The sequence below is a fragment of the Pelecanus crispus genome, chromosome W (assembly GCF_030463565.1).
Source record: "Pelecanus crispus isolate bPelCri1 chromosome W, bPelCri1.pri, whole genome shotgun sequence".
Classification (NCBI taxonomy): domain Eukaryota; kingdom Metazoa; phylum Chordata; class Aves; order Pelecaniformes; family Pelecanidae; genus Pelecanus; species Pelecanus crispus.
This window is the reverse complement of record NC_134675.1, coordinates 171,334-198,454: the sequence shown is the minus strand read 5'-3', so window position 1 is coordinate 198,454 and position 27,121 is coordinate 171,334. Positions and strand designations below refer to the sequence as shown.

Here is a 27,121-nt window from a genome sequence, read left to right as displayed (position 1 = left end):
TTAAGACAGTACATATTGTGAGAAGAGATCAGGAGCTGCCCTGTGCCAGAGCCAATTCTAGCCAGCTCCACAACAGACCCACGGCTGGCTAAAGCTGAGCCAATCAGCAAAGCCAGTGGTGCCTCTATGGTAACATATTTAAGAAAGGGTAAAACACTGCATGGCAGTGTGAGGAGTAGAGAAAATAAAGTGTGAGAAACAACCCTGCAGACACCAAGGCCAGAGAAGAAGGAGGGAGAGGAGGTGCTCCAGGCACCAGAGCAGAGATTCCTCTGCAGCCCATGGAGAGGACCACACCGGAGCAGATGGATATTCCCTGAAGGAACTGCGGCTCATGGAGAGCCCACGCAGAAGCAGGTTCTCCTGACAGGAACTGCAACCTGTGGAGAGGACCTATGCTGGAGCAGTTTGTGAAGGACTGTGTGCCCTGTGGGAGGGACCCTATGCTGGAGCTGAAAAAAAAGTGTGAGGAGGAAGGAGCATCAGAGAGGAACTGTTATGAAATGACTGCAACCCCCATTCCCCATATCCCCTGCACCACTCGGGGTGGGGGGAGAAGGTAGAGGAGTTGAGAAGGAAGGAGTAAAGTTGAGCTTGGGAAAAATAGGCTGGGGGGGAGGGGGAGGTATTTAAGTTTTTTTGTCTTTGTTTCTCACCATCCAACTCTGTTTTAATTGTCAAGAAATTAACTTAATTTTCCCCAAGTCAAGTCTGGTTTGCCCCTGATAGCAATTTGTAAGCGATCTTCCTGTCTTTCTCTTGATCCACAAGCTTTTTCATCATATTTTCTCCTTGTACTGGTTTTGGCTGGGACAGAATTAATTTTTTTCATAGTAGCTTGTATGGGGCTGTGTTTTGGATTTGTGACCAAAACAGTGTTGATAATACAGAGAGGTTTTAGCTATTGCTGAGAAGTGCTTACACAGCATCAAGGCCTTTTCTGCTTCTCATGCTGCCCTGCCGGTGAGCAGGCTGGGAGTGCACAAGAGGGGACACAAGGAGAGGACACAGCTGGGACAGCTGACCCCAACTGACCAAAGGGATATTCCAGACCATATGATGTTGTGCTCAGCAATAAAAGCTTTGGGAAGAAGAAGGAAGGGGGAGATGTTCGGAGTGATGGTGTTTGTCTTCCCAAGTAATGCGTTATGCGTGATGGAGCCCTGCTTTCCTGGAGATGGCTGAACACCTGCCTGCTGATGGGAAGTAGTGAATGAATTCCTTGTTTTGCTTTGCTTGCATGCACAGCTTTTGCTTCATCTGTTAAACTGTCTTTATCTCAACCCACGAGTTTTCTCACTTTTACCCTTCCCATTCTCTCCCCCATCTCACTGGAGGGGGAGTGAGCGAGCGGCTGTGTGGGGCTGAGCTGCCCACTGGGGTTAACCCACAACACTCCCCCTGTCCTGTTTGAGGAGGCGTAGTGAGAGTGACTGGGTGGGCCTCTCCCTGCCTGCCAAGATCAACCCACCACACAGTAGCATATCAGCAAATAGCAAGCTACCCTAAATACAGCAGTGTGTTAGTATCATGTTTCTAGAACTGACAGCTGTGTTGACATGCTCTGACTTAACAAGTTACCTATTAGATTTAAGCAAAGGCGGCCACATGCATGGCACTTACTGTGAGTCAGCTCATGCACAGGAACTCTTTAAGATGCAGTAAGTTAATTGTGCACCTGAGCCCAGAGAGTGGGCACAAATTAGCCAGATAATATTTAGAAATGATTAAAGAAAGATGGGGGAAAATAACCCTTACTACTGGGAGTAATCACTTCAGGTTTTTATTGGGAGAAGGGAGATCCAAGTAGAGGGAAAATCTTCCCAGCCTGATGCACTCACTCAGAGGGGTGGGGAATAGTGCTTCTTGGATCTCCTAGGACCCTTTCTGTGGTCACTGGGAGATGTGCAACATCTCAGATAACAGTTAAAGTGTAGAAAGATTCTGAAGTAGCAATAAGGAGCAATAAAGGGAGACAAGCATACCAAGCCAACATAAGTTCACAGTGTTCATTTTTAAAATGCAGTCAGTTTTGCTGGTACTTTTGACACTCATTTTGTCAATTTTTTTTTTTTTTGGGGGGGGGGGGGGGCAAAATGTTGTTCAGTCAACAAAGTATGAACAAGTTTTTAGTGAGAATCAGGCAGCTCAGCTCCTGATAGTTGGATTCAATTAGTTCCCTCCCCACAAACTGACAAAAAAAATACTCTGTAAACATGCCTCAGTTCTAGAATTTTGCTACCCTCACAGCAACACATCTGAGAACTACAGAAATCCAAAGCAGACAGAAGTCGGTGGAAAGCTTTCTAGTGACTTCTCCAAGTATGGATCAAGTCTGCACTCAGAAGGTTCCACACAAACACCAAAGTAGCCTTAACTTAAGCAATAAGTATAACAAGCTTCTATCTTTCCCTTGTTAAAGGTAAACTGGAATGTACTGCCTTGTGTTACTAAAATATGCATGGCATGTCACTTTGCCCAAGTTGCCAAAGGAATCTTATGCTTTGGAAGCTCCTGTGTCTTAGAGTGTCTGAATCACAGCCTTAATGTTGTTTCATAACTTTAAAAAAAAAAAAATAATCTCACAATATATACAAATGCTTTTTCTGAAAAAATACAGAACTTGTGAGAAATTGTAATCCAGCACAGAAGCCTTCTCCAAAGTTTTGAAAAAAAATGCAGGTTGGCTATTCAGAGTGGACATGCAAATAAACTAGATATAGCATTTGCAAGAAGTAGATTGTTACCAATTAAATCCCTTTGGATGTTACCTTGTGCTCATCTCGAAGATGAGTGTCCAGCTCCTCTGTGTGTTTGGTCTCATAGTAGCAGAGTTGACATTTGTAAGGGTTAAGTTCATTGTGCTTCTTTATGTGTTGCTGCAAACTCTCATCGCTGGAGCAGGTAAAGGTACACTTATCACAGCGGAAAATAACTCCCTGCAAGTATTTTGACAGTTTGGAACGGCAAACTTCAATGGGAACAACCCGCTCTTCTGTGGGGAGAGGGGAATGTTTATTAAGCTTTAAGAAATAAAAACCATCAGGCAATGTGTCAACAGCTTGTAACATACCGCCCACACAAGAAACAGGATCTGCTATTTGTGTATGCAATGCATCTACCAAGCTAAAACTGGACCAACAAAGAAATACAAGAAAATTCCCTTTCTGTGCAGACAGAGTTAATTCTACATGACTACAAATGCAAGTGTCCTTGCAAATGTAACCACTCATTAGGTGAACAGGATGTGAAGAGATTTGGGGCAGATAAGAGTGTTGGAGCAGATTTGTGAGACAGAGTAGCAGAGCCTAGGAATATAAAAGCAGACATAAGTCAATCAGACCAAGCTCCATTCTGGTTCAATACATGACAGAAGCCAGTAAAAGGTGCTAGAACTGTAATAAACAGGGAGCATGTAGGGTGATTCCCAATACATCACCCTCCCAGCTTCTGATGATCAGAGCTGGTATTCTTACCATCACATTTAATGCTACTCACTGGGGGAGTGAGAGGTTGTATGCAGCAGTATCTTCTCCTGAAGGTGGTTGTGCAGAGATCAGTCAGGGGCAGAAACTTTCAGTTCACCCTCAGCTTTTTAATAGTTAAAATTCAAAATCCACACATACTTAATTTCATGCTTCCCACAATTCTGATTATGCTACAAGCATGTATTAAAAATGCTCTCACTGAGTTATTAAACTCTCTACTTCCTTCCTCTCATGCAAAACACACACTTTTAATAGGGCAGCACAATTAATTTCAGTCTTTCTATAGAGCCAGAATCCTGATGCATGCAACATTTATCCACTGTGGTTCTCTGAGCTGTGCATGCAAGGGAAATCCCAAATTTGACCTTTCTGCAGAGGGTCACCAGAAGATCTTCACTACAGCTTTTGTTACTCAAATGTCTTTTTGAAGTAGAACACTGAAATGTAGTGCTATTATTCTTTATGGACTGCAGATTAGAGGAAGAGTTTGAGCTTCCTCATGAAGATCATCATTAATGATATCTTCAAACAAACAAACAAACAAAAAAAATCCCAGGCCTGATTCTTAGAGGGTAAACATGAAGGGTAGGGGAATTGTGTGCACTGACACATCTCTTATAATTTCTATAGGGAGGCAAGAGCTACATTTGTCTTTGGCCAATGCATAACCCCCACTGCTCATGAGCTTAATTTTCCACAGCCCATCTAAATATTCCCCCCTCCTCAGTTTGTTCTCCTCCCTGTCCTCCAGGGGTTTTTTGAACATGGAAGTTTTCCTACCTCGGAACTTTCTCTTTGTGCACTTTAAAAAGTGGAATTTTTCCCCAAAGCTATATCTGAGTGAGACCCTGAAAACTTGTGGTTCCTCTCCAGCTAAAGAAGTTGTTGCAAAAAATTGCTAAGTTGTGTCCATTGAGGGTCAAGTGGGAAAGGGATGGGGTGCACATGCTCTAAGAGCTAACAGGAGTTAAAGCTGTGATTTTGAATGCATAACAAGAATATTTTAAAAGATATTTACAGCTCTGTGCAATTCAATTCACTGAAATAAGGTAAATTGTTTTTAAAAATTAAAAAAGTTCCAACAAAAAGTTTTTAAAAGAGAAACACTATTTAAAGCATTTGAAAAATTAGATTTTTCTCTAGCACATGACACATTTTAAAAAACATTAAACCAGGGGATGGTATAAAAGGTTTTATCCACCACTTTGGAGCAATGCACCATCCTAATTCATATCAGTAAAGCCCATCATCTCACTGACAATCAGCCCCCACCCCCCTGCCAAATCACAGGCAACACAACATAGACTGACTTCCCAGCCTGATCTTGGACTTGCCTTATCACCATGGACCTGCTTGGCAATCACTGGATCTGGTTCTGACCTGTGGTTTAACAAAAGCGCAGGGCAAGAGCGGGCAGCCCAGCCCACAGCCTAGAGTGGGAAAGGGCGAGCTGCTGACGTGGGGCAGCTCTGACACAGCGTGGGCGGGAACAGGAGTGTCGGCGGCCAAGTCCGGTGAAGTCCCTGCTGACTGGAAGAAGGGGAATGTTGTGCCCATATTTGAAAAGGGAAGAAAGGAGGACCCTGGGAACTATCGACCTGTCAGCCTCACCTCTGTGCCTGGGAAGATCATGAAGCAGATCCTCCTAGAAGATATGCTCGAGGACAGGGAGGTGAGTCGATACAGCCAGCATGGCTTCACCAAAGGCAAGTCCTGCCTGACCAACCTAGTGGCTTTCTATGAAGGAGTGACTGCATCAGTGGACAAGGGAAAAGCAATGGATGTCATCTACTTGGATTTCTGTAAAGCGTTCGACACAGTCCCCCACAACATCCTTCTCTCTAAATTGGGGAGATATGGGTTTGATGGGTGGACTGTTCGATGGATAAGGAATTGGCTGGATGGTCGCATCCAGAGGGTCGTGGTCAATGGCTCAATGTCCACATGGAGACCGGTGACAAGTGGAGTCCCTCAGGGGTCCGTACTGGGACTGGTGCTATTTAACATCTTCATCAGTGACATAGACAGTGGGATCGAGTGCACCCTCAGCAAGTTTGCAGATGACACCAAGCTGAGTGGTGCGGTTGACACACCACGAGGACGAGATGTCATCCAAAGGGACCTGGACAAGCTAGAGAGGTGGGCCTGTGTGAACCTCATGAGGTTCAACAAGGCCAAGTGCAAGGTCCTGCACCTGGAATGGGGCAACCCCCAAGATCAATACAGGCTGGGGGATGAAGAGATTGAGAGCAGCCCTGCGGAGAAGGGCTTGGGGCACTGGTGGATGAAAAGCTGGACATGAGCCGGCAATGTGCACTTGCAGCCCAGAAAGCCAACCGTATCCTGGGCTGTATCAAAAGAAGCGTGGCCAGCAGGTCGAGGGAGGGGATTCTGCCTCTCTGCTCTGCTCTGGTGAGACCTCATCTGGAGTACTGCGCCCAGCTCTGGGGCCCTCAGCACAAGAAGGACATGGACCTGTTGGAGCAGGTCCAGAGGAGGCCACAAAAATGATCAGGGGGCTGGAGCACCTCTTCTACGAGGCCAGGCTGAGAGAGTTGGGGTTGTTCAGCCTGGAGAAGAGAAGGCTGCGAGGAGACCTTATTGCAGCCTTCCAGTACTTAAAGGGGGCCTACAGGAAAGATGGGGGAAATCTTTTTAACAAGGCCTGTTGTGACAGAACAAGGAATAATGGATTTAAACTAAAGAAGAATAGATTTAGACTAGACATAAGAAAGAAATTTTTTACACTGAGGGTAGTGAAGCACTGGAACAGGTTGCCCAGAGAGGTGGTAGAGTCCCCATCCCTGGCAACATTCAAGGTCAGGTTGGATGGGGCTCTGAGCGACCTGATCTGGTTAAAGCTGTCCCTGCTCGCTGCAGGGGGGTTTGGCTAGATGACCTCTAAAGGTCCCTTCCAACCCAAAGCATTCTATGATTCTATGATTCGTGGCTTGATCTTGGATCTGTATCATTGCTGGAAATTTGCCTGATGATCTGGACTCTTGGTAGAACCTGGCCATTGTCTCTGGGTCTGCCCTGCTTGCCTTGCTCAGGTACTGTGGGGCTGGTCCCTGGCCAGCAAGGCTCCACCCCTACTGTCCATGTTATCCTCCTCTACTCCCTGGACCTTGGGGAGTAGCTAGCCCCTTGCTACTCCATGACAGTAATGACTTAAAACTTAAATGTGTATGTATTCATGTCAGTGAGCTTTATCCAAACAATTAACTTAAAAATTGCAAAGTGATTTGAATGTAAAACATCATATTTAGCAAGTTGATGCTCTCATAATCTCTGACCACTTTAATAGCTGTCTGTCATCACCCCTCCTCCCCATTCTCTATATTTGGCTACTCATTTATACACTTATTGTATCTGAGCAACTGGCAAAATTGCAACAAATGGTGAGTCCTATCCAGAAATTGTGAAACTTAGCTTTGGCTTCTGTACACAAATTTCATTAAAGTTCAGCAGTGCCCAGAAAGGCTATCATGTATGCACTGTAAAAAGATGACATGCTGTGGAACAGTTTAGCAAAAGGACTAAGGGGACCTCTCCCCCCCCCCCCCCCCCCCAGCATCATCTCTGAAGAAATTTAATCACTGCTTTAGACTGAAACATTTGGGCTATTTGCAATATAGATCTGAGATTAAATAAAAAAGCAATTAATGTGCTAAATATTTATAGTATGTAAAGTCAAAGAAGCATATGTTTTGCTCACAACATGGGGAAAAAAAAAAAGCGTTAATACTCTAAACCCCTTATATATGAAATTTTACTATTCCAGAGAAACAGATGACAATTCTATGAAATGGAAGGACAAAACAATTATTTATATCAAGAAAAAATTAAAATAATTACTAAAAAACAAATGCCTTGAGGATTAGAAACAAGGAGCCCTACTATTGATCTTGGTGGGTTGTGTTCAGTGCTGGAAAAATATCAAGGCATTTCATGATAGGAAAATTTGCTGGAAGGGATAATAAAAACTAATTGCACTGTCTGGACTAAATGAAAGGCCAACAGCTCTGCTGGGCATGGAGCAGGAGTTCAGTCTCCATTATGAAACTTTCAAGTTTTTCCTGTTATGAAGGCCAAGAGAAACTCAAGAGCAAAATCTCTTCTCACTGTTTGCCTGTAGAGTAGCTATTGACTTTGTAATTTCCATACTCACTCCCTGCTTCAGCCCACAAAGGATGAATTGTGCTTGACCAACCTGACTGCCTTCTATGATGAAATAACTTGCTCAGTGGATGAGAGGAGAACTGTGGACATCATCTACCTTGATTTTTAGCACGGTCTTTGACATGGTCTCCAACAACACCCTTGTTGACAAGCTGGAAAGATTTGGAGTGGAAAGATGGACCACAAGATGGGTAGAAAACTGGCTAAACTGAGCCATTAACCACCTTTTGAGGTAAGAAAAGTCAGACTGGCAGCTAGTCATGAGTGAAGTTCCTCAGAGGTTGATTCTGGGTCTGGTACTGTTCAATATCTTTATAAATTATCTGTATGTCAGTATTGAATACACCCTCACCAAGCTTGCAGATGACACCAAACTGGGGGGAGAGGTAGATACACCAGAAGGAAGAGCAACCTTACAGAGACTTCGACTGGCTAGAAGAATGGGCCAACAAGAATTGATTGAGGTTTAATAAAGACAAATGTCAAGTCCTGCACCTGGAACAGAATAATCCCAAGCAGCAGTACAGGCTGGGGTCTAACTGGCTGCGGTGGAACTCTGCTGTAAAGTACTTGGGGATCCTGGTGGGCAGCAAGCTGAATGTTAGACAGTAGTGTGCCCTGGTGACAATGAAGGCAAACCAATCCCTAAAAGGTACTTATAGAGAAGATGGAGGTACTTCCTTCATAAGGATGTGTGCTGACAAGACAAGAGGCAATGGGCACAAGTTGCTTCAGGGGCAATTCCATCTGGATATAAGAAAATTCTTCACTATTAAAACAATTAAACATTGGAATAGGTTATCCAGAGAAGTGGAATCTCCCTTGCTGGAAATATTCAAGACTTGGCTTGACAGGGCCCTGGATAACCTAATCTAAGGTCCTGCTTCCAACAGATGGTTGGACCAGATGATCTCCAGAAGTCACTTCCAATGTAGACTTTTCTATGATTCTATGAATCAAAGTTAAATCACTCAGAGGAACTGATTGAGCAGAGTAGGTGACACATGACAGAAGGCTCTCAGTGGCAAACTGGCAACATCCTGCTGGCCATAACATTTAATAACATTGTAGCTCGGTAAGAATCAACTTCTGGAGCTATTCACTAAGAGGCAAATAGTCTTCATTTCAACTGCATGCTGCCAAATCAGGGACTTGGGATGCCACCATTTTGAAAGCTATAATGCAAGTTAGAGATCTATAACTGTTTTCTCGCTTTGCTGGAGGGGTTTTTGCATAGGAGAGAAGATAATACAGAAAATGGATCAAAACCTTCAATTTTCTGACTTTATACAATGTACTGCTTCCTCTACCTGGAGAACAAATGTGCTTAGACCACAGCTTGAGACTGTCCTTGTTTTATCAATCCAAATGGCTACAAGTAAGGAAGGCTATCTGAGACTGTGCAACATCCCTCAGTCCTGTCTGCACAGCAGCACCTTCTTTCTGTGCACATTAAACCCCATCAAAATCCTCTGCTTTAGCTGCCACAATTAGACACAACAATAGGTTTTAATCTGGATATATACACCAGAAAGAAAAAAATTAAGGACGGACCTTAATTCCTTTACAGTCTGGGTGCTGCATGCCTGAGAAAAATCCTTGCCCTTCCCTCAGGGGCCTATAAAACTCTTTAAAGGCTAAATTTTCATTTGCATTAAAGCCTTTATTCTGTTTTATCTCCCCCAATGCTCTAGTGAGCGTATAATCACATCCCTTCCTAGTACAGTTTTGTTTCAGCAGCACAAGGGCTCAAGGGTGCTTTGTGCAACTGAAGCTACAGCTATACAAAAGAACAGATCCGGTGTCACATATTCGGGGGTAACCACCCCTGCTTCCTAGCATTTGGTCAGAAACAGCTCTGTAAAGCTAGTACAACTGCTTGAACCCATGAAGTACTACTCCACTGTTGCATCTCGACATTCTTAGCATTGTCTGTTTTTGCTCGATGTTTGCCAAACTAGGCCCAGCAAGATCTCCCTCTCTCTGTTTATTTGCATCTGAACTATCAGACCTTCTCCACTTGATCTTGGACACAGCCACAAACCAGAGAACACTATCTCACAAGATGCGCCTAAGCCAGTATTTGGAGCCCCAGGGTTTGTGTTCCCTGCCCCCCCTCACCTTCCAAACCCACCTTTTTCTCCAGAGGAGTAATCCTGGAGCATGCCCTAAAGCTGGACAAAATACAACACTATGATACCTTCAAGGACAAGCTTGCACCTAAGTAAAAGCACCTCTTGAACCCTTACACTTACTAAGACAGTTTCATTATACACCTTTTGGGTCCTTGAACAGTCCTTAGTCTGTTTCTTAAATACTCCTTCAAAATAGCCTTTACAGCAGAAGGAAGTTTGAATGATATACATATACTTCACTGCCTTGGTACAGGAAGGACTCTAAATAACCGGCATTGAAAAGTGGTTTGCTACAAGGGATTATGACAGTGGTTGCAACACCAGAAGCTCCTCCAAGAAGAAGATGGCATGTGAAATGTGTTTGCTCACGAGGAATACAATACTCAAAAAATCTGCCCAACCTACAAGCAGGCAGAGAACTATCCCAACACAGGTTTGAATTTTGGTAGCCAACAGACCTACAAGCATTAAGTGTGATAGCTCTAGGCAGGTGTACTGGGTCTGGCTGGGATGGAGTTAATTTTCTTCATAGTAGCTTGTATGGGGCTGTGTTTTGGATTTGTGACCAAAACAGTGTTGATAATACAGAGAGGTTTTAGCTATTGCTGAGAAGTGCTTACACAGCATCAAGGCCTTTTCTGCTCCTCACACTGCCCTGCCAGTGAGTAGGCTGGGGATGCACAAGAAGTTGGGAGGGGACACAGCTGGGACAGCTGACCCCAACTGACCAAAGGGATATTCCAGACCATATGATGTCATGCTCAGCAATAAAAGCTTTGGGAAGAAGAAGGAAGGGGGGACGTTCGGAGTTATGGCATTTGTCTTCCCAAGTAACTGTTGAGCAAGGTGAAGCCCTGCTTTCCTGGAGATGGCTGAACATCTGCCTGCCAATGGGAAGTAGTGAATGAACTCCTCCTTTTGCTTTGCTTGCGTGTGCAGCTTTCGCTTTCCCTATTAAAGTGTCTTTATCTCAACCCACAAGTTTTCTCACTTTTACCCTTCTGATTCTCCCCCTCATCCCACTGGAGGGGGAGTGAGCGAGCAGCTGTGTGGGACTTAGCTGCCCACTGGAGTTAACCCACAACAACAGGAATCTCAGTCCAGAGCGCCACAAAAGATGTCTTTTCTGAGCTTGCCTGTAGTTAATAGATTAAGAATCCCTAATCTTGCTTTAGCTGGATTAAAAGAAAGAAAATGGGGGGAGTCTTAAAGAAAAAAAAAACATTCTAATTTTTGTCTTGTTCCTAAGAATGGGTGAGGAAGATGTTATGAAGAGAGAAATTTCAAGCAAGCAGTCAAGGGATATTTTTAAGCCTCTAGAGTTAATTTATACATCCTACCACAGTGTTTATGATAGCAAGCACTTTAGAAACACATACATAGGAAACAACCTTGGCCTAGGTCTGAGTTGTAAATTAGTCTAACTCTTGCTAAATAGGTACTTGACGACTGTTGACCTCTCAAGAGGAAAAGCTTAAAAAGGATTTTAAATATGCCCCACTTCTACATTGGTAAACTTTATATTTCACAGAAAAGAAGTAAGATGTACTTAGGCCTGATCTATTCACCATATCTGAGCTCACATACAGAGAAAAAACTTAAAGGATCAATCTGAAAGTGGTGTTCTGTTCAGCATTCTCTTTGTCAGATATAGATATATACAGGGACATCTTTACCTCTGTGCAGAACTATATGATCAATCATGTTACGTTTGTATTTGGTGTGATATAGGCAAAGAGGACAACGAAGGTCTTTGGGTCCTTCCTCAGGAACTGCCGAATGCCCAGCTTCCACGTGCATAGTAAAAGCAGATCTGTGAAATGGGAGGGAGACATGGAAGCAGTCAGAAGAGGTGTGTATGGAATGCTGAAGTGTCACAGCTCTATTACAGAAGTGTTGTATAAAATGCTACAGATACCACTCAGCCTTCTCTTCATAAAGCCACATGGCATTTCAGCAGGACTACTCACATGGCTATCACATGAGCATAGACATTTGCAGGCTCATATTCCTAAGTAACTGAACACACATTCTGCACAAGATATTCTTTTGCAGTGATTGCTCTATAGTCACATTGCTATAGTTAAGATGGCAAAAGTATTTCCAACTTTTGTGCTCATTATTTGCTTGACTTTGGCAGAGAGAGACATTTTAGCAAGTTGAGTAAAATCCTTTCAACTGTCCTAGACTCTGAAGGGTGAAAACCCCCTTATTTCTGATGAAAAAAAAACCTCAACAACCTCTCTCTTTGTAGGACTAGCCCCACAACAGCTGAAATGTTCAGATTCAAGATATGAAATAGACTTGCACCTACAGTAAGTTTGACACCGAGTTGATAAGTTTGAAAGCCTCAATTATGAGGACCTGAAAATGCAAGACTGAGAATACTCCACAAATGAACAGTACTTTTGCACAACAAATCTCATACAATTAGCTGCATACTTAAAAGATACAAGAGACATACATGCAGAGGAAATTAACTATGCACCTATCAGTCCACAAGGTCAAGTACTAAAATGAGAGGTGTTTGTAAACTTGGGGGAATTAGGTAATTTTTTTTTTCCTGGGGTAGTGCTAAAGCTTGCAAGAGCTAAGCTGCTGGCCGCATTAAATTACAGAATTTAAAGCCCCTTTGAAAGTTCTCCAAGTCTGTTAGCTTGCATGCAAAACAACTTACTAACACAACTGGCTTTGGGCCTGATCCAATGGTCATTGAAGCCAATAGGTGAGATTTTATCAACTTCAGTGGATGCTTTCATGTATTTAAGTCTCTATGGTGACTGGAAGTTTTGGGTTTTTTTAAAGAGAGCTCACGTGTGTATGTTGTACATTTAAAGAGAAAGAAAGAAAGACTTAATCCCAGAAAGACTGAGACACCACAATAAAGAACACAACTCTCTTTATGTAACTATGAACATATGAAATTACAGCTTGATTTAAGGCAATTTTGTTTAATCTTGAAAGGTGAAAAGGGAAATAGGAAAATGTGAAAAGACACATTGGACCTGTCAAGAGTTGGAAATGCTTAAAACAAATAATAATCTGGAGCAGCGATAGTTATAGCAATCTGGAATTAAACATCAAGTTATGCCATGTAACCAGAAAGCAGCTGAAGCAACAAAGCCTGATCCCTTATGGATGTATAACTTGAGGCTACTCTTGTATGAGGTCTCTCATGTCCTAATGTTCAGCATATAGATAGACACGTACACAATACGAAGGGTGAACAATTGGCTGATGGGTCAGGCTCCAAGAGCTGTAGTAAATGGGGTAACATCTGGCTGGTGGCCAGTCAATAGTGGAGTTCCCCAGGGCTCAATTTTCAGGCCAGTTCTCCTCGGTGTTTTTATCAATGACCTGGACACGGGAGTTGAGTGCACACTAAGTAAGTTTGCCAACGATACTAAACTAGGAGGAGCTGTTGATTCCCTCGAGGGTATGAAGACCTTATAGAGAGATCTTGATAGATTAAAGCGCTGGGCAATCACCAACCATATGAAATTTAACAAGGACAAATGCCGGATTCTGCACCTGGGACAGTGTAATCCTGCATGTATGTATAGATTGGGGGACAAGAGGCTGGAGTGCAGCCCTGCAGAAAGGGATCTGGGGGTTTTGGTTGATGGTAAGCTTAATATGAGTCAACAATGTGCCCTGGCAGCCAAAAGGGCCAACTGTATCCTGGGATGCATTAAGCACAGTATAGCTAACCAGTTGAAAGAAGTGATTGTCCCACTATACTCAGCATTGGTGCAGCCTCACCTCGAGTACTGTGTGCAGTTTTGGGGTCCACAATATAAGAATAATATAAAAATATTAGAATGAGTCCAAAGGAGGGCAACAAAGATGTTGACTAGACAGGACTAGAGGGCATGACTTATGAGGAGAGGCTGAAGATACTAGGTTTGTTCAGCTTAGAGGAGACTGAGGGGTGACCTCATTGCTGTCTACAACTTCCTCATGAGGGGGAGTGGAAAGGGAGGTGCTGATGTCTTCTTGCTGGTGTCCAGTGATAGGACATGAGGGAATAGCTTAAAGCTGAGTCAGGGGAAGTTCAGATTGGATATCAGGAAAAAGTTCTTCACTGAGAGGGTGGTCAAGCACTGGAACAAGCTCCCCAGGGAAGTGGTCATGGCCCCAGGCCCATCAGTGTTCAAGATGTGTTTGGACAATGCTCTTAGATATATGGTTTAACTTTTAGGTTGCCCTGTGTGGAGTCAGGAGTTGGACTCGATGATCCTTGTGGGTCCCTTCCAACTCAGGATATTCTATGATTCCAATAGAAAAGGTTGAGCATAATTCTTCAACAGAACCTCTCTCTTTACCCAACCACACTATCTATTTTCACAAATCTCCTAAGGACATAACAGCTTTGAGACCTTGAATGTCAGCTAAGGGGGCTATGACTGAGGGTTCAAAATATCAGAAGGAAACTGAGAAACAGCACAACTGCATAAACCTTTTTTCCTTAGGGAACATGGCTAAACATCCTACTCCCCCGCCCCAAATCTTTAAATTTTGCAATGTTTAATTAGATTTGCTGAAATGCTTCTATATGCTATCAGGCACTTTGGAGTATGCTTTATATTTCAGTGAGATAAATTGCGGGGGTGGTGGTGTAGGGATTTTGAGAGCTTTCTTCATAGAGGGAATAGAAATTCTATAACCTACCTAGAACACTTGACCACCCCATGCATCATGCTAATTGTTCCAAACATATGCCTTATTTTTGGAGAGAAAACTCCTTATACTTGATGGTGAGGACCAGCATCTAATTACAAATTGTGAGGGGAAAAAAAACCCACTCCTTGTACTATTTACTGTAGTGAGTACAACCTACTGCAAGTGTTTCTTACACTTTCCACTTCAGCAGATGGTACAGGCTGTTGTAGACATGAAGAAAAAGAATTACATGGATGCTGCTGTGATCTGGTATGGCATTTCCCTGGTCACCATTGGTCATGTTTCTCTTAGCTACAGCCATTTCTCACAAAGATTTCAGAAGTCTTTTGAAGTGCTAAAAAAAAAATCCCATTAGAAGTTCAGTTTATTTGTTTTGCACAATACTTACTTAAAGCCTGTGTAAAAGGAACAATCTTTGCACTTGAAGAGTTTCTTCCCTCCGTGCTTGTCACGGTAATGACGTCGAATGCTCTGTATGTAACCCGAGGAGAATTCACAAAATTCACAGTTAAGGATAGCTTCTGTTTTTTCCACTCCTGCAGCACTCACAGAAAGTGGGATTCGGCTGATGTTATTGTTCCTGGCCAGAGCTGCAGACTGGTAGTGGTTCAACTGTTGCTGAACATCAGGAGGTTCCGAGTATGAAGAGTCTATAAAGAAAGAGAGAGAGAAGTTGTCATTCCAGATGAGTCAATGAAATTTAAAAAGATTCCAGGCCTGCTCCAGTATGCAGCCTTCTGAAGAGATGAGGATTACCATTTCTTCATCTAACCTGATTTGTATTCTACAAAGTAAAAGGAGGTCAACTGAGATTAGGCTTTTTAAATCTGGTCTGGAGAGGGATAAAAATATGAGGGGAACCTATTAAAGACAAAAAGAAAAAGGGAATGGATACAATATTTCCCTCCCCCTTATACAACCCAACAGAAGGCTGTCACACTATTTTAATGACATTTAAAAAACCTCAGACAAGCTATGTTTTAGCACACAAACTGAAAACTAGAATACTTTATTAAAAAAAAAAAAGAGAGGGGAGTCTTGGATGTTTCCTAATACATTGATTTGAATATGGAAGTTAGGAATTCAGCTACTTTGTCCTATATAATCCACAACTGCCCATGAATGGTACAAATGAAAGCAGACAAAGCACAGATGAATTTCAGTGTGACATTCCTGAAAAGATAACAAAAGGCTCTTTTCTTAAGCTTTTTGAAACAGAAAACAAAAGATGATTTAAAAAAAAAGTCAGAATACAAAGTGTGCCAGCCACCTCCTGTTTTGATGGGTGCTTCATTTCCAAAGTATAATTCCCTGAGGCTGCATATGTATGAATTCTCTAAAACACATATTTGTTGGAAATTAATACCATCCATTCTAACCAATTAGTAAAGAGAAAAGAAAGGCAAACAGGTCTGTACAGCACTCAGTGTGTAGACTTCATCTGTCTTCAAGAGAGTAAAATGATTGCTTTCTTTTCTCACTGCCATAGAGATAGTTATATATATTTTAGAAATGAAAAACAAACCAATAGCAACAATAAAAAGTACCAAACAAAAACAAAACATAGGAAGGAAAAGGTCTCCAGGCTCCCCAGCTTCATTATCAGGTGTACAGCAGAGACATGAAAGCTTTCTGGTAAAAGTGTTTTTTTTGTTTCTTCTATCTGAGTCACATGAGCAGAGACTGTATCACAATATATTTATTCTCTTTGTTCTCATTACTTCTATAGCATGTTTGCTCACCACAATGAGTTCTACCCATTCAAATCTTAAGGCCCTGTGTCACTCACAGCTGCTTCCAGCCTGCCATGAGGCAAATGAAAGCAACTGTGGGAAAGAAAAAAAACCTCACTTCACACTAAAATTTTATCCAATAAAAGAAATACATGGCACTACTGCTCAAACATATTTAAGAAATACGCAGGCAGCCAGAGGTGGCTGGAGAGGCACTTTGTGTGTGTGTGGGTGGTACATACACCTCTGAAGGGAATGCAGCCTGTGGGCAACCCATGCTGGAGCACGCACACAGGGCAGAAACTGTTACACATATCACCTCAACCTTCTACACCACCCATTTCCTTATTAGAGGAATTTTGACAGACTGAGTGTAATTTGTGTTTATGTGTTTGTCTAATTGTTGTCTTTTTTTCCTCAATGCCTAAATCAGTGATCGGAGGTTTGTGCTGGTTGGCAATAAATTAACACAAGCAAAATACCCCAACTTTAAACTGTTTTGCCCATGACAGTAATTAGCAGAGAATGTGGGCAACACTAGGAACTGTCATGGGCTGGATCTGGAATAATTGGAATGATTTTTTTTTTTTTTTAAAAACCCAGTGTAACTGCCACTTGAGCGTAGTCACCGAGGCAAAGGGCTCCGGAGCGGATGCTCGCGCCAGGGCACTCTTGCTAAGGCGGCAAAAAGCGCAGGGAGAGAGCGGGCAAACCACAGCAGGAAAGGGAGAGCTGCTGACATGCGGCAGTGTCCTGGTTTCAGCTGGGATAGAGTTAATTTTCTTCCTAGTAGCTGGCACAGTGCTGTATTTTGGATTTAGTAGAAGAATGTTGATAACACGCTGATGTTTTTAGTTGTTGCTAAGTACTGCTTATGCTAGTCAAGGACTTCTCAGCTTCCCATGCTGTGCTAGGTACACAAGAAACTGGGAGGGGGCACAGCCAGAATAGTTGATCCCAACTGACCAAAGGGCTATTCCATACCATATGACATCATGCTCAGTATAGAAACTGGGGGGGGTTGGCCGGGGAGCAGCGATCGCTGCTCGGGAACTGTCTGGGTATCGGTCGGCGGGTGGTGAGCAATTGCATTGTGCATCACTTGCTTTGTATATTATTATTATTATCATTATTATACTATTATTATTATCATCATTATTATTATTATTTACCTTATTTCAATTATTAAACTGTTCTTATCTCAACCCAGGAGTGGTTTTTTTTCCACTCTTACTCCTCCGATTCTCTCCCCCATCCCATCGGGGCAGGGGGAGTGAGCGAGCGGCTGCGTGGTGCTTAGTTGCTGGCTGGAGCTAAACCACGACAGGCAGCTCTGACGCAGCGTGGGCGGGGACAGGAGTGACAGCGGCCAAACCCCCCCCACCTATAAAAGCAGCCCCCAGGGAGCGCGACGAACAGGACGGGCAAACAGGGTGTGGTGCGTCAGTTTGCACGGCAGTTCACCCGGTCAGGGCGTGCGGGGAAGGCCAAGTCCCCCTCCTAGCTCAAGAGGTAGGTTCGGTAAGTTCAGCTGGTGAGAGGGAGCCTAGGCACGGCCATGGTACCCACCCGGTGGGAGGCTGTACCCTCTGCATTACCCAGAAAGGCTGTATCCACCCAGACTGAGCTCCCAGGGAAACACACAGCCATCCAGGTCTCCGGCTGCAGGGAGTGCCACCAGCTTGCTCTGGGAACAGATGGCAGCGGAGCAAACAGCTGTGTGCGCTGTGACCAAGTACACTATCTACTCGGCCTGGTGGCAGAGCTAAGGGAGGAGGTAGACAGGCTGTGGAGCATCAGGGAGTCTGAGCAAGAGAGAGACTGGTGGAATCATGCTCTGAGCTCCTGGAAACCTGACCAGGGACAGCCTCCAGAGAAAGCCTGTGACCAAAGGGAGCCAGTATCCTCCCCCACCAGGATGTAGGCAGGGTCTTAGAGGGAAGCGGCGAGTGGAAACAAGTCCACAATCGGGGCGGCAAGCGAACCCTTCCCTTGCCCACCGTGACCCCCCCCCAGGTGCCTCTGCACAATAGGTATGAGGCTCTAGATGTGGAGGACCAGTCAGTGGACAATGTGGGCGTCGATCCATCTACACCCGAAGAGTTGCCAAGACCACAAAGACCTACCCCCCATATTACTACCACCTCCACAAGGAAGAAAAGACGGGTCCTAGTCGTAGGAGACTCCCTCCTGAGGGGAACGGAGGGTCCAATATGCCGGGTGGACCCTCCTCATAGGGAAGTCTGCTCCCTGCCAGGAGCCCGGGTCAGAGATATCACCAGGAGACTTCCCAGCCTGGTATGGCCCTCAGACTACTACCCCTTACTGCTCTTCCACGTGGGTGGTGACGAAGTTGCAGTGCACAGCCCAAGGGTGATTAAAAGAGACTTCAGGGCCTTGGGACGCTTAGTGAGGGAATCGGGGGCACAGGTCATCTTTTCCTCCCTCCTTCCAGTTGTGGGAGGTGACATTGGTAGGAACAAGCACATCCAATCTCTTAACACATGGCTCCGAGGCTGGTGCCACCGTCACAACTTTGGGTTCTTCAACAATGGGACGGCCTACATGGCACCAGGCTTGCTGGCGACAAATGGGAGCCACCTTTCTCAAAGTGGAAAGAGGGTCTTTGCTCAGGAGCTTGTGGGGCTCCTTGACAGGGCTTTAAACTAGATGTGAAGGGGGAGGGGGAACATATCAGGCCTGCCTGTGACAAGCTGTGGGATGGTAAGCAATGGTTAGAGGGACGGGGTGCTACTGTGAGCCCTCAACCTGCCGCCCAGAGGCATGATGGGGACACTGCAGCACAGTTGAAGTCTTGCAGAGATGAGCCGGGGGGTTCTTGAGGTAGTAGGAGCTCACAAGGAAACCTTCGTGGAACACCCCGAGGGAAACAAGGGATGTTCCACTAAGAAGGTGACACAGCCAACAGCCCAGATGAAATGCCTCTACATGAACGCACGCAGCATGGGGAACAAACAGGAGGAGCTGGAAGCTGCTGTGCTACTAGACAGCTACGACCTGATTGCCATAACCGAAACCTGGTGGGACGAATCCCACGACTGGAATGTGGCTATTGATGGCTACAGGCTGTTCAGAAGGGACAGGCAAGGAAGGAGGGGCGGAGGCGTTGCCCTCTACATAAAGAAATCAATACAGCGTGAAGAGCTGTCCCTGAAGAATAGCCACGAGCAGGTTGAAAGCTTATGGGTAAGAGTCAGAGACAGAGGCAACAAAGGGAACCTGGTGGTTGGTGTCTACTACAGGCCGCCTGATCAAGGGGAGCCTGCTGACGAAACCTTCTTCCTCCAGCTCCGGGGGGCTTTGTGCTTGCAGACTCTTGTCCTGCTGGGGGACTTCAACCACCCCGATATTTGCTGGAAAAGCAACACAGCGAGCTGTAGGCAATCCAGGAGATTCCTGGAATGCATTGAGGATAACTTCCTAAGCCAGGTAATCGACACCCCTACCCGAGGGGATGCAATACTGGACCTGATGGTCACCAATGCAAGTGAGCTCGCTGGTGATGTCAAGACTGGAGGCAGCCTGGGCTGCAGTGATCATGCGTTGGTGGAGTTCACACTCCTGAGGGACATGGGAAAAGCGAGGAGTACAGTCAGGACCCTAAATTTTAGAAAAGCAAACTTCCAGCTCTTCAAGGAGGTAGTCAGAAGGACCCCCTGGGAGACAGTCCTCAGGGACAGGGGAACGGAACGGAGCTGGCAGATCTTTAAGGACACCTTCCATAGAGTGCAAGAGCTCTCAGTCCCCAAGTGTAAGAAATCAGGCAAGGAAGGGAAGAGACCAGCATGGCTGAGTCGAGACCTGCTGGTCAAACTAAAGAGTAGGAGGGAACTGCACAGGCAGTGGAAGCAGGGACAGGTGTCCTGGGGGGAATACAGGGAAACAGCCCAGTTGTGTAGGGAGGGGGTCAGGAAGGCCAAGGAGAGGATGGAGCTGAATTTGGCAAGGGACATAAACAATAACAAGAAGGGCTTCTACAGGTATATCAGCCAGAAAAGGAAGGTTAAAGAAAGCGTACCCCCCGATGGACAGGAAAGGCGAACTTGTATCAACGGACGAGGAGAAGGCTGAGGTACTCAACAACTTCTTTGCTTCGGTCTTCACCGGCAACCTCTCTCCTCACCCCTCCCAAATCGATGGACCACAAGATGGGGACCAGGGGGGTAAAGCCCCTCCCACTGTAAGGGAAGATCAGGTTCAAGACCACCTGAAGAACCTCAATGTACACAAGTCCATGGGACCAGATGAGATGCATCCCAGAGTCCTGAGGGAATTGGCTGATGTAGTTGCCAAGCCACTCTCCATGATATTTGAAAAGTCATGGCAGTCCGGTGAAGTCCCTGCTGACTGGAAGAAGGGGAATGTTGTGCCCATTTTTAAAAAGGGAAGAAAGGAGGACCCTGGGAACTACCGACCTTGTGAGCCTCACCTCTGTGCCTGGGAAGATCATGAAGCAGATCCTCCTAGAAGATATGCTCGAGGACAGGGAGGTGAGTCGATACAGCCAGCATGGCTTCACCAAGGGCAAGTCCTGCCTGACCAACCTAGTGGCTTTCTATGAAGGAGTGACTGCATCAGTGGACAAGGGAAAAGCAATGGATGTCATCTACTTGGATTTCTGTAAAGCGTTCGACACAGTCCCCCACAAAATCCTTCTCTCTAAATTGGGGAGATATGGGTTTGATGGGTGGACTGTTCGATGGATAAGGAATTGGCTGGATGGTCGCATCCAGAGGGTTGTGGTCAACGGCTCGATGTCCACATGGAGACCGGTGACAAGTGGAGTCCCTCAGGGGTCCGTACTGGGACTGGTGCTATTTAACATCTTCATCAGTGACATAGACAGTGGGATCGAGTGCACCCTCAGCAAGTTTGCAGATGACACCAAGCTGAGTGGTGCAGTTGACACACCACGAGGAGGAGATGTCATCCAAAGGGACCTGGACAAGCTAGAGAGGTGGGCCTGTGTGAACCTCATGAGGTTCAACAAGGCCAAATGCAAGGTCCTGCACCTGGGACGGGGCAACCCCCAAGATCAATACAGGCTGGGGGATGAAGAGATTGAGAGCAGCCCTGCGGAGAAGGGCTTGGGGCACTGGTGGATGAAAAGCTGGACATGAGCCGGCAATGTGCACTTGCAGCCCAGAAAGCCAACCCCATCCCGGGCTGCATCAAAAGAAGCGTGGCCAGCAGGTCGAGGGAGGTGATTCTGCCTCTCTGCTCCACTCTGGTGAGACCTCACCTGGAGCCCTGCGTCCAGCTCTGGAGCCCTCAGCACAAGAAGGACATGGACCTGTTGGAGCGGGTCCAGAAGAGGGCCACCAAAATGATCCGAGGGCTGGAGCACCTCTCCTACGAGGACAGGCTGAGAGAGTTGGGGTTGTTCAGCCTGGAGAAGAGAAGGCTGTGAGGAGACCTTATTGCGGCCTTTCAGTACTTAAAGGGTGCCTATAGGAAGGATGGGGGCAATCTTTTTAGCAAGGCCTGTTGTGACGGGACAAGGAATAATGGATTTAAACTAAAGAAGAATAGATTTAGACTAGACATAAGGAAGAAATTTTTTACGATGAAGGTGGTCAAGCGCTGGCACAGGTTTCCCAGAGAGGTGGTGGAGTCCCCATCCCTATAAACATTGCAGGTCAGGTTGGATGGGGCTCTGAGCAACCTGATCTAGTTAAAGCTGTCCCTGCTCACTGCAGCGGGGTTGGGCTAGATGACCTCTAAAGGTCCCTTCCAACCCAAAGCATTCCATGATTCTATGATTTTGAGTCTCCAGAAGGAGCCTTGATTCTGCTATTGGGAATTTGTGGTGGTGTACTGTGGTGTGAGTGGTGGGTCCATTATGTGTTTGGGGGTGAGTGTGAACACTGAACAGTTGGGAAAAGAAGGGTCCAAAGGGACGCAGGAAAATGGTACTGGGATGGGAAGATGATTGGGTGGAGATGGGATAGTGCTTGCTTCAAGCCCATGTTTGAGTTGCCTGGAACCTGGACCACCTTCTAGTAACAGACTCCAAGAAAATTAGCCTGGGCCTTGCAGACAGAAGAAGATACATATAAAATACTAGGAGAGAGATGTGCTGCTTTCTGTGAAGGTATGCCAGCACATATTGTAGGTAGGCTTCAAGTGGCGCTCCAAAAATATTTGCAACAGAGGTTGCAAATCAAACTGACATTCTCTCCGAGAGTAATGGTTTGCTAAAGGAATCAGTAATAAATGCTCAGTGCGAAAGGGAGAGTCTTAATCAGACTTTAGTAGCTAGTGGCACTAATTAGCCAGATTAAAGACTATGCATTGAGCCACTACAGGAACAGTCAGTGAGCACAAAATGTCTGGTGTGACTGCCATTGACTGGACTGTGATCCTGAAACCTGGGATGATGATATTTGGGACTCTAATGATGAATTAATAACAGAAGCCTATCAGGCAGCCCCTAGTTACTGTAATTAAGTAGACCTATGCAAACAGGGGCATTGTTCCCTAGAACATGATCATTCAACAGGTCCTTTACTCAGAGTAAGATTAAGGCTGTGTGAGAAACGTATAGCCAGCACCCTCAGGAAACTGCCTTGCAGTAGCTATGGAGGTGCTGGGAAACCAGAGGAAGTGGGATACAGCTCATGGCTCAGCAGAGCAAAGTTCTTGGGGGTTTGTCCTGGTTTTGGCTGGGATAGTTAATTTTCTTCCTAGTAGCAGGCATAGTCCTGTGTTTTGGACTTAGGATGAGAATAATGCTGATAACACACTGATGGTTTAGTTGTTGCTAAGTGCTGCTTATGCTAGTCAAGGACTTTTCAGCTTCCCATGCTCTGCCAGGGGCACAAGAAGCTGGGAGGGGGCACAGCCAGAAGAGTTGATCCAAACTGACCAAAGGGCTATTCCATACCATATGACATCATGCTCAGTATAGAAACTGGGGGGGGTTGGCCAGGGAGCAGCGATTGCTGCTTGGGAACTGTCTGGGTATCAGTTGGCGGGTGGTGAGCAATTGCATTGTGCATCACTTGCTTTGTATATTATTATTATTATTATTATCATTATTATACTATTATTATCATTACTATTTTACTTTATTTCAATTATTAAACTGTTCTTATCTCACCCCAGGAGTGTTTCTCACTTTTACTCTTCTGATTTTCTCCCCCATCCCATCGGGGTAGAGGGAGTGAGCGAGCAGCTGTGTGGTGCTTAGTTGCTGGCTGGGGCTAAACCATGACAGGGTTTGGGTCCTATGCCACTTGTAAACACTGCCCTATGTAATGGGGGTGGATTTGGGGATCAGCTGACGGAGGGATATGTTAAGAAATGGTCTGATCTTGCTGATCCCAAAAATAAGAGATTCCCGTGGATGGACTGGGAAGAAGGAGGTAATCAACTGCAGTTGCTTGGGTTGATGGAATGTGTTCACAGGCAAGGGGGGAGGGACCCCAATAAGGCTGTGGTCACTGATGCCATGGCGCAATAGTTCTGATGATTAGACAGTTATTAATGCCCTTCTGGTATCACCTGACAGCTCGGTGGGATGCCCTGTTGATCAACAAGTGACCTATATGTACTGTACTAGGAAGAGCATTGTTGGTAATATCTAAAGTCCAGCGGTCTGGCTGACCTCAAAAAAAACATCAGGAAGGTATGAGAATTCTCCATGCTCCTGCCCTACACACTAGGACTTATGGATGGTCCTGAAGGAAAAGGGAGAGAATATGACTGAGTGGGATGAAAAAAACCCATTAGATACCTAGCACTGTGAGTCAAGGAATTGCAAGTGCAAGGCAAAGGTCAGAGCTCAGTTAAAACATTGGGTCCTCCTGCTCTGACTTCCAGGCAACATACTGTTTGGGTAGCTGAATTGAATTTACTGCATTATAGGGGCCTCACCACTGGCCTGGCAGCAAATGGGGATAACAAAATCTATTGGACTATCTGGGTACCTCAACACTATTATGTCCTAGCACATGCTGCCCTCACCATGCAAAAAAAACCCCTGAGTTTTGATATATGTACATACCTGGTTATAGCCAATTGACCAAATCTTTATATCGAGTAACCTGGTAAGAGTCAGTTTGAACAGGCAGAGGAACAGCAGCAAGCTTTTGAGCAGATCAACCAGGAAATAGCCCATGCAATAGCATTAGGACTTATCTGGGAAGGTAGTGATGTAAAACAATTGTTATATACCAGTGCAGGAAAAAACAGCATCATATGGAGCTTGTGGCAATGAGCCCCTCAAGCACAAGCCCCTCAAGAACTCCTCAGCACAAGAAGGACATGGACCTGTTGGAGCGGGTCCAGAAGAGGGCCACCAAAATGATCCGAGGGCTGGAGCACCTCTCCTACAAGGACAGGCTGAGAGAGTTGGGGTTGTTCAGCCTGGAGAAGAGAAGGCTGCGAGGAGACCTTATTGCGGCCTTTCAGTACTTAAAGGGGGCCTATAGGAAGGATGGGGGCAATCTTTTTAGCAAGGCCTGTTGTGACGGGACAAGGAATAATGGATTTAAACTAAAGAAGAATAGATTTAGACTAGACATAAGGAAGAAATTTTTTACGATGAAGGTGGTCAAGCGCTGGCACAGGTTTCCCAGAGAGGTGGTGGAGTCCCCATCCCTATAAACATTGCAGGTCAGGTTGGATGGGGCTCTGAGCAACCTGATCTGGTTAAAGCTGTCCCTGCTCACTGCAGGGGGGTTGGGCTAGATGACCTCTAAAGGTCCCTTCCAACCCAAAGACTTCTATGATTCTATGAAGGTCAAGGGACCTGCACAGGAGATCCAGTTCTTAGGAATAAAATGGCAAGATGGACATCGTCAGATCCCAATGGATGTGATCAACAAAATAGCAGCTATGTCCCCACCAACTAGCAAAAAGGAAACACAAGCTTTCTTAGGCGTTGTGGGTTTTTGGAGAATGCATATTCCAAATTACAGCCAGATCGTAAGCCCTCTCTATCAAGTGACCCGGAAGAAGAACGATTTCAAATGGGGCCCTGAGCAACAACAAGCCTTTGAACAAATTAAACGTGAGATAGTTCATGCAGTAGCCCTTGGGCCAGTCCGGACAGGGCAGGATATTAAAAATGTGCCCTACACCACAGCCGGGGAGAATGGCCCTACCTGGAGCCTCTGGCAGAAAGCACCAGGGGAGACTCGAGGTCGACCCCTAGGGTTTTGGAGTCGGGGATACAGAGGATCCGAGGCCCATTATACTCCAACTGAGAAAGAGATATTGGCAGCGTATGAAGGGGTTCGAGCTGCTTCAGAAGTGGTTGGTACTGAAGCACAGCTCCTGCTGGCACCCCGACTGCCGGTGTTGGGCTGGATGTTCAAAGGGAGGGTCTCCTCTACACATCATGCAACTGATGCTACATGGAGTAAGTGGGTTGCATTGATCACACAACGGGCTCGAATAGGAAACCCCAGGAATCTTGGAAGTGATCATGGACTGGCCAGAAGGAAAAAATTTTGGAATATCACCAGAGGAGAAGGTGACACATGCTGAAGAGGCCCCACTGTATAATAAATTGCCAGAAAATGAAAAGCAATGTGCCCTGTTCACTGATGGGTCCTGTCGCCTTGTGGGAAAGCATCGGAGGTGGAAAGCTGCTGTATGGAGTCCTATACGACAAGTCGCAGAAACTGCTGAAGGAGAAGGGGAGTCGAGTCAGTGTGCAGAGGTGAAAGCCATTCAGCTGGCTTTAGATATTGCTGAAAGAGAAAAGTGGCCAGGCCTTTATCTCTATACTGACTCATGGATGGTGGCAAATGCCCTGTGGGGGTGGCTGCAGCAATGGAAGCAGAGCAACTGGCAGCGCAGAGGCAAACCCATCTGGGCTGCCACATTATGGCCAGATATCGCTGCCCGGGTAGAGAACGTGGTTGTAAAAGTACGTCATGTAGATGCTCATGTACCCAAGAGTTGGGCCACTGAAGAACATCAAAACAACCAGCAGGTGGATCAGGCCGCTAAGATTGAAGTGGCTCAGGTGATCTGGACTGGCAACATAAGGGTGAATTATTTATAGCCTGGTGGGCCCATGACACCTCAGGCTATCAAGGAAGAGATGCAACATATAGATGGGCTCGTGATCGAGGGGTGGACTTAACTATGGACAGTATTGCACAGGTTATTCATGAATGTGAAACATGCGCTGCAATCAAGCAAGCCAAGTGGTTCAAGCCTCTCTGGTATGGTGGGCGATGGCTGAAATATAAATATGGAGAGGGGCTTGGCAGAGTGATTATATCACACTCCCACAAACCCGCCAGGGCAAGCGCTATGTGCTCACCATGCAAGCAACCACCAGATGGCTGGAAACATATCCCATGCCCCATGCCACCGCCCGGAACACTGTCCTGGGCTTTGAAAAGCCAGTCCTGTGGCGACACGGCACCCCAGAAAGAATCGAGTCAGACAACGGGACTCATTTCCGAAACAACCTCATAGACACCTGGGCCAAAGAGCACGGCATTGAGTGGGTATATCACATCCCCTACCATGCACCAGCCTCGGGGAAAATCGAGCGATACAATGGACTGTTAAAGACTACCCTGAGAGCAATGGGTGGTGGGACATTCAAACATTGGGATACACATTTAGCAAAGGCCACCTGGTTAGTCAACACCAGGGGATCTGCCAATCGAGCTGGCCCTGCCCAATCAACACTTTTACGTACTGTAGAAGGAGATAAAGTTCCTGTAGTGCACATGAAAAATATGCTGGGGAAGACAGTCTGGGTTACTCCTGCCTGGGGCAAAGGCAAACCCATTCGTGGGATTGCTTTTGCTCAAGGACCTGGGTGCACTTGGTGGGTGATGCGAAAGGATGGGGAAGCCCAATGTGTACCTCAAGGGAATTTGATTTTGGGTGAAAATAGCCAATGAAC

General features: G+C 45.7%; 1 protein-coding gene across 2 annotated transcripts in view; it reads right to left on the bottom strand.

The window, feature by feature from the left end:
- The window catches only part of LOC142596516 (zinc finger protein 462-like), a 78,594-nt gene that overhangs the window by 5,678 nt on the left and 45,795 nt on the right, over positions 1-27,121 (bottom strand). For both annotated transcript variants that reach the window (XM_075725660.1, XM_075725661.1), the window contains exons 7-9: positions 14,877-15,138; positions 11,482-11,618; positions 2,772-2,995 (exon numbers count right to left, since the gene is read on the bottom strand). In XM_075725660.1, the coding sequence (XP_075581775.1) occupies positions 2,772-2,995; positions 11,482-11,618; positions 14,877-15,138 (623 nt within the window). The remainder of the gene's footprint in view (positions 1-2,771; positions 2,996-11,481; positions 11,619-14,876; positions 15,139-27,121) is intronic.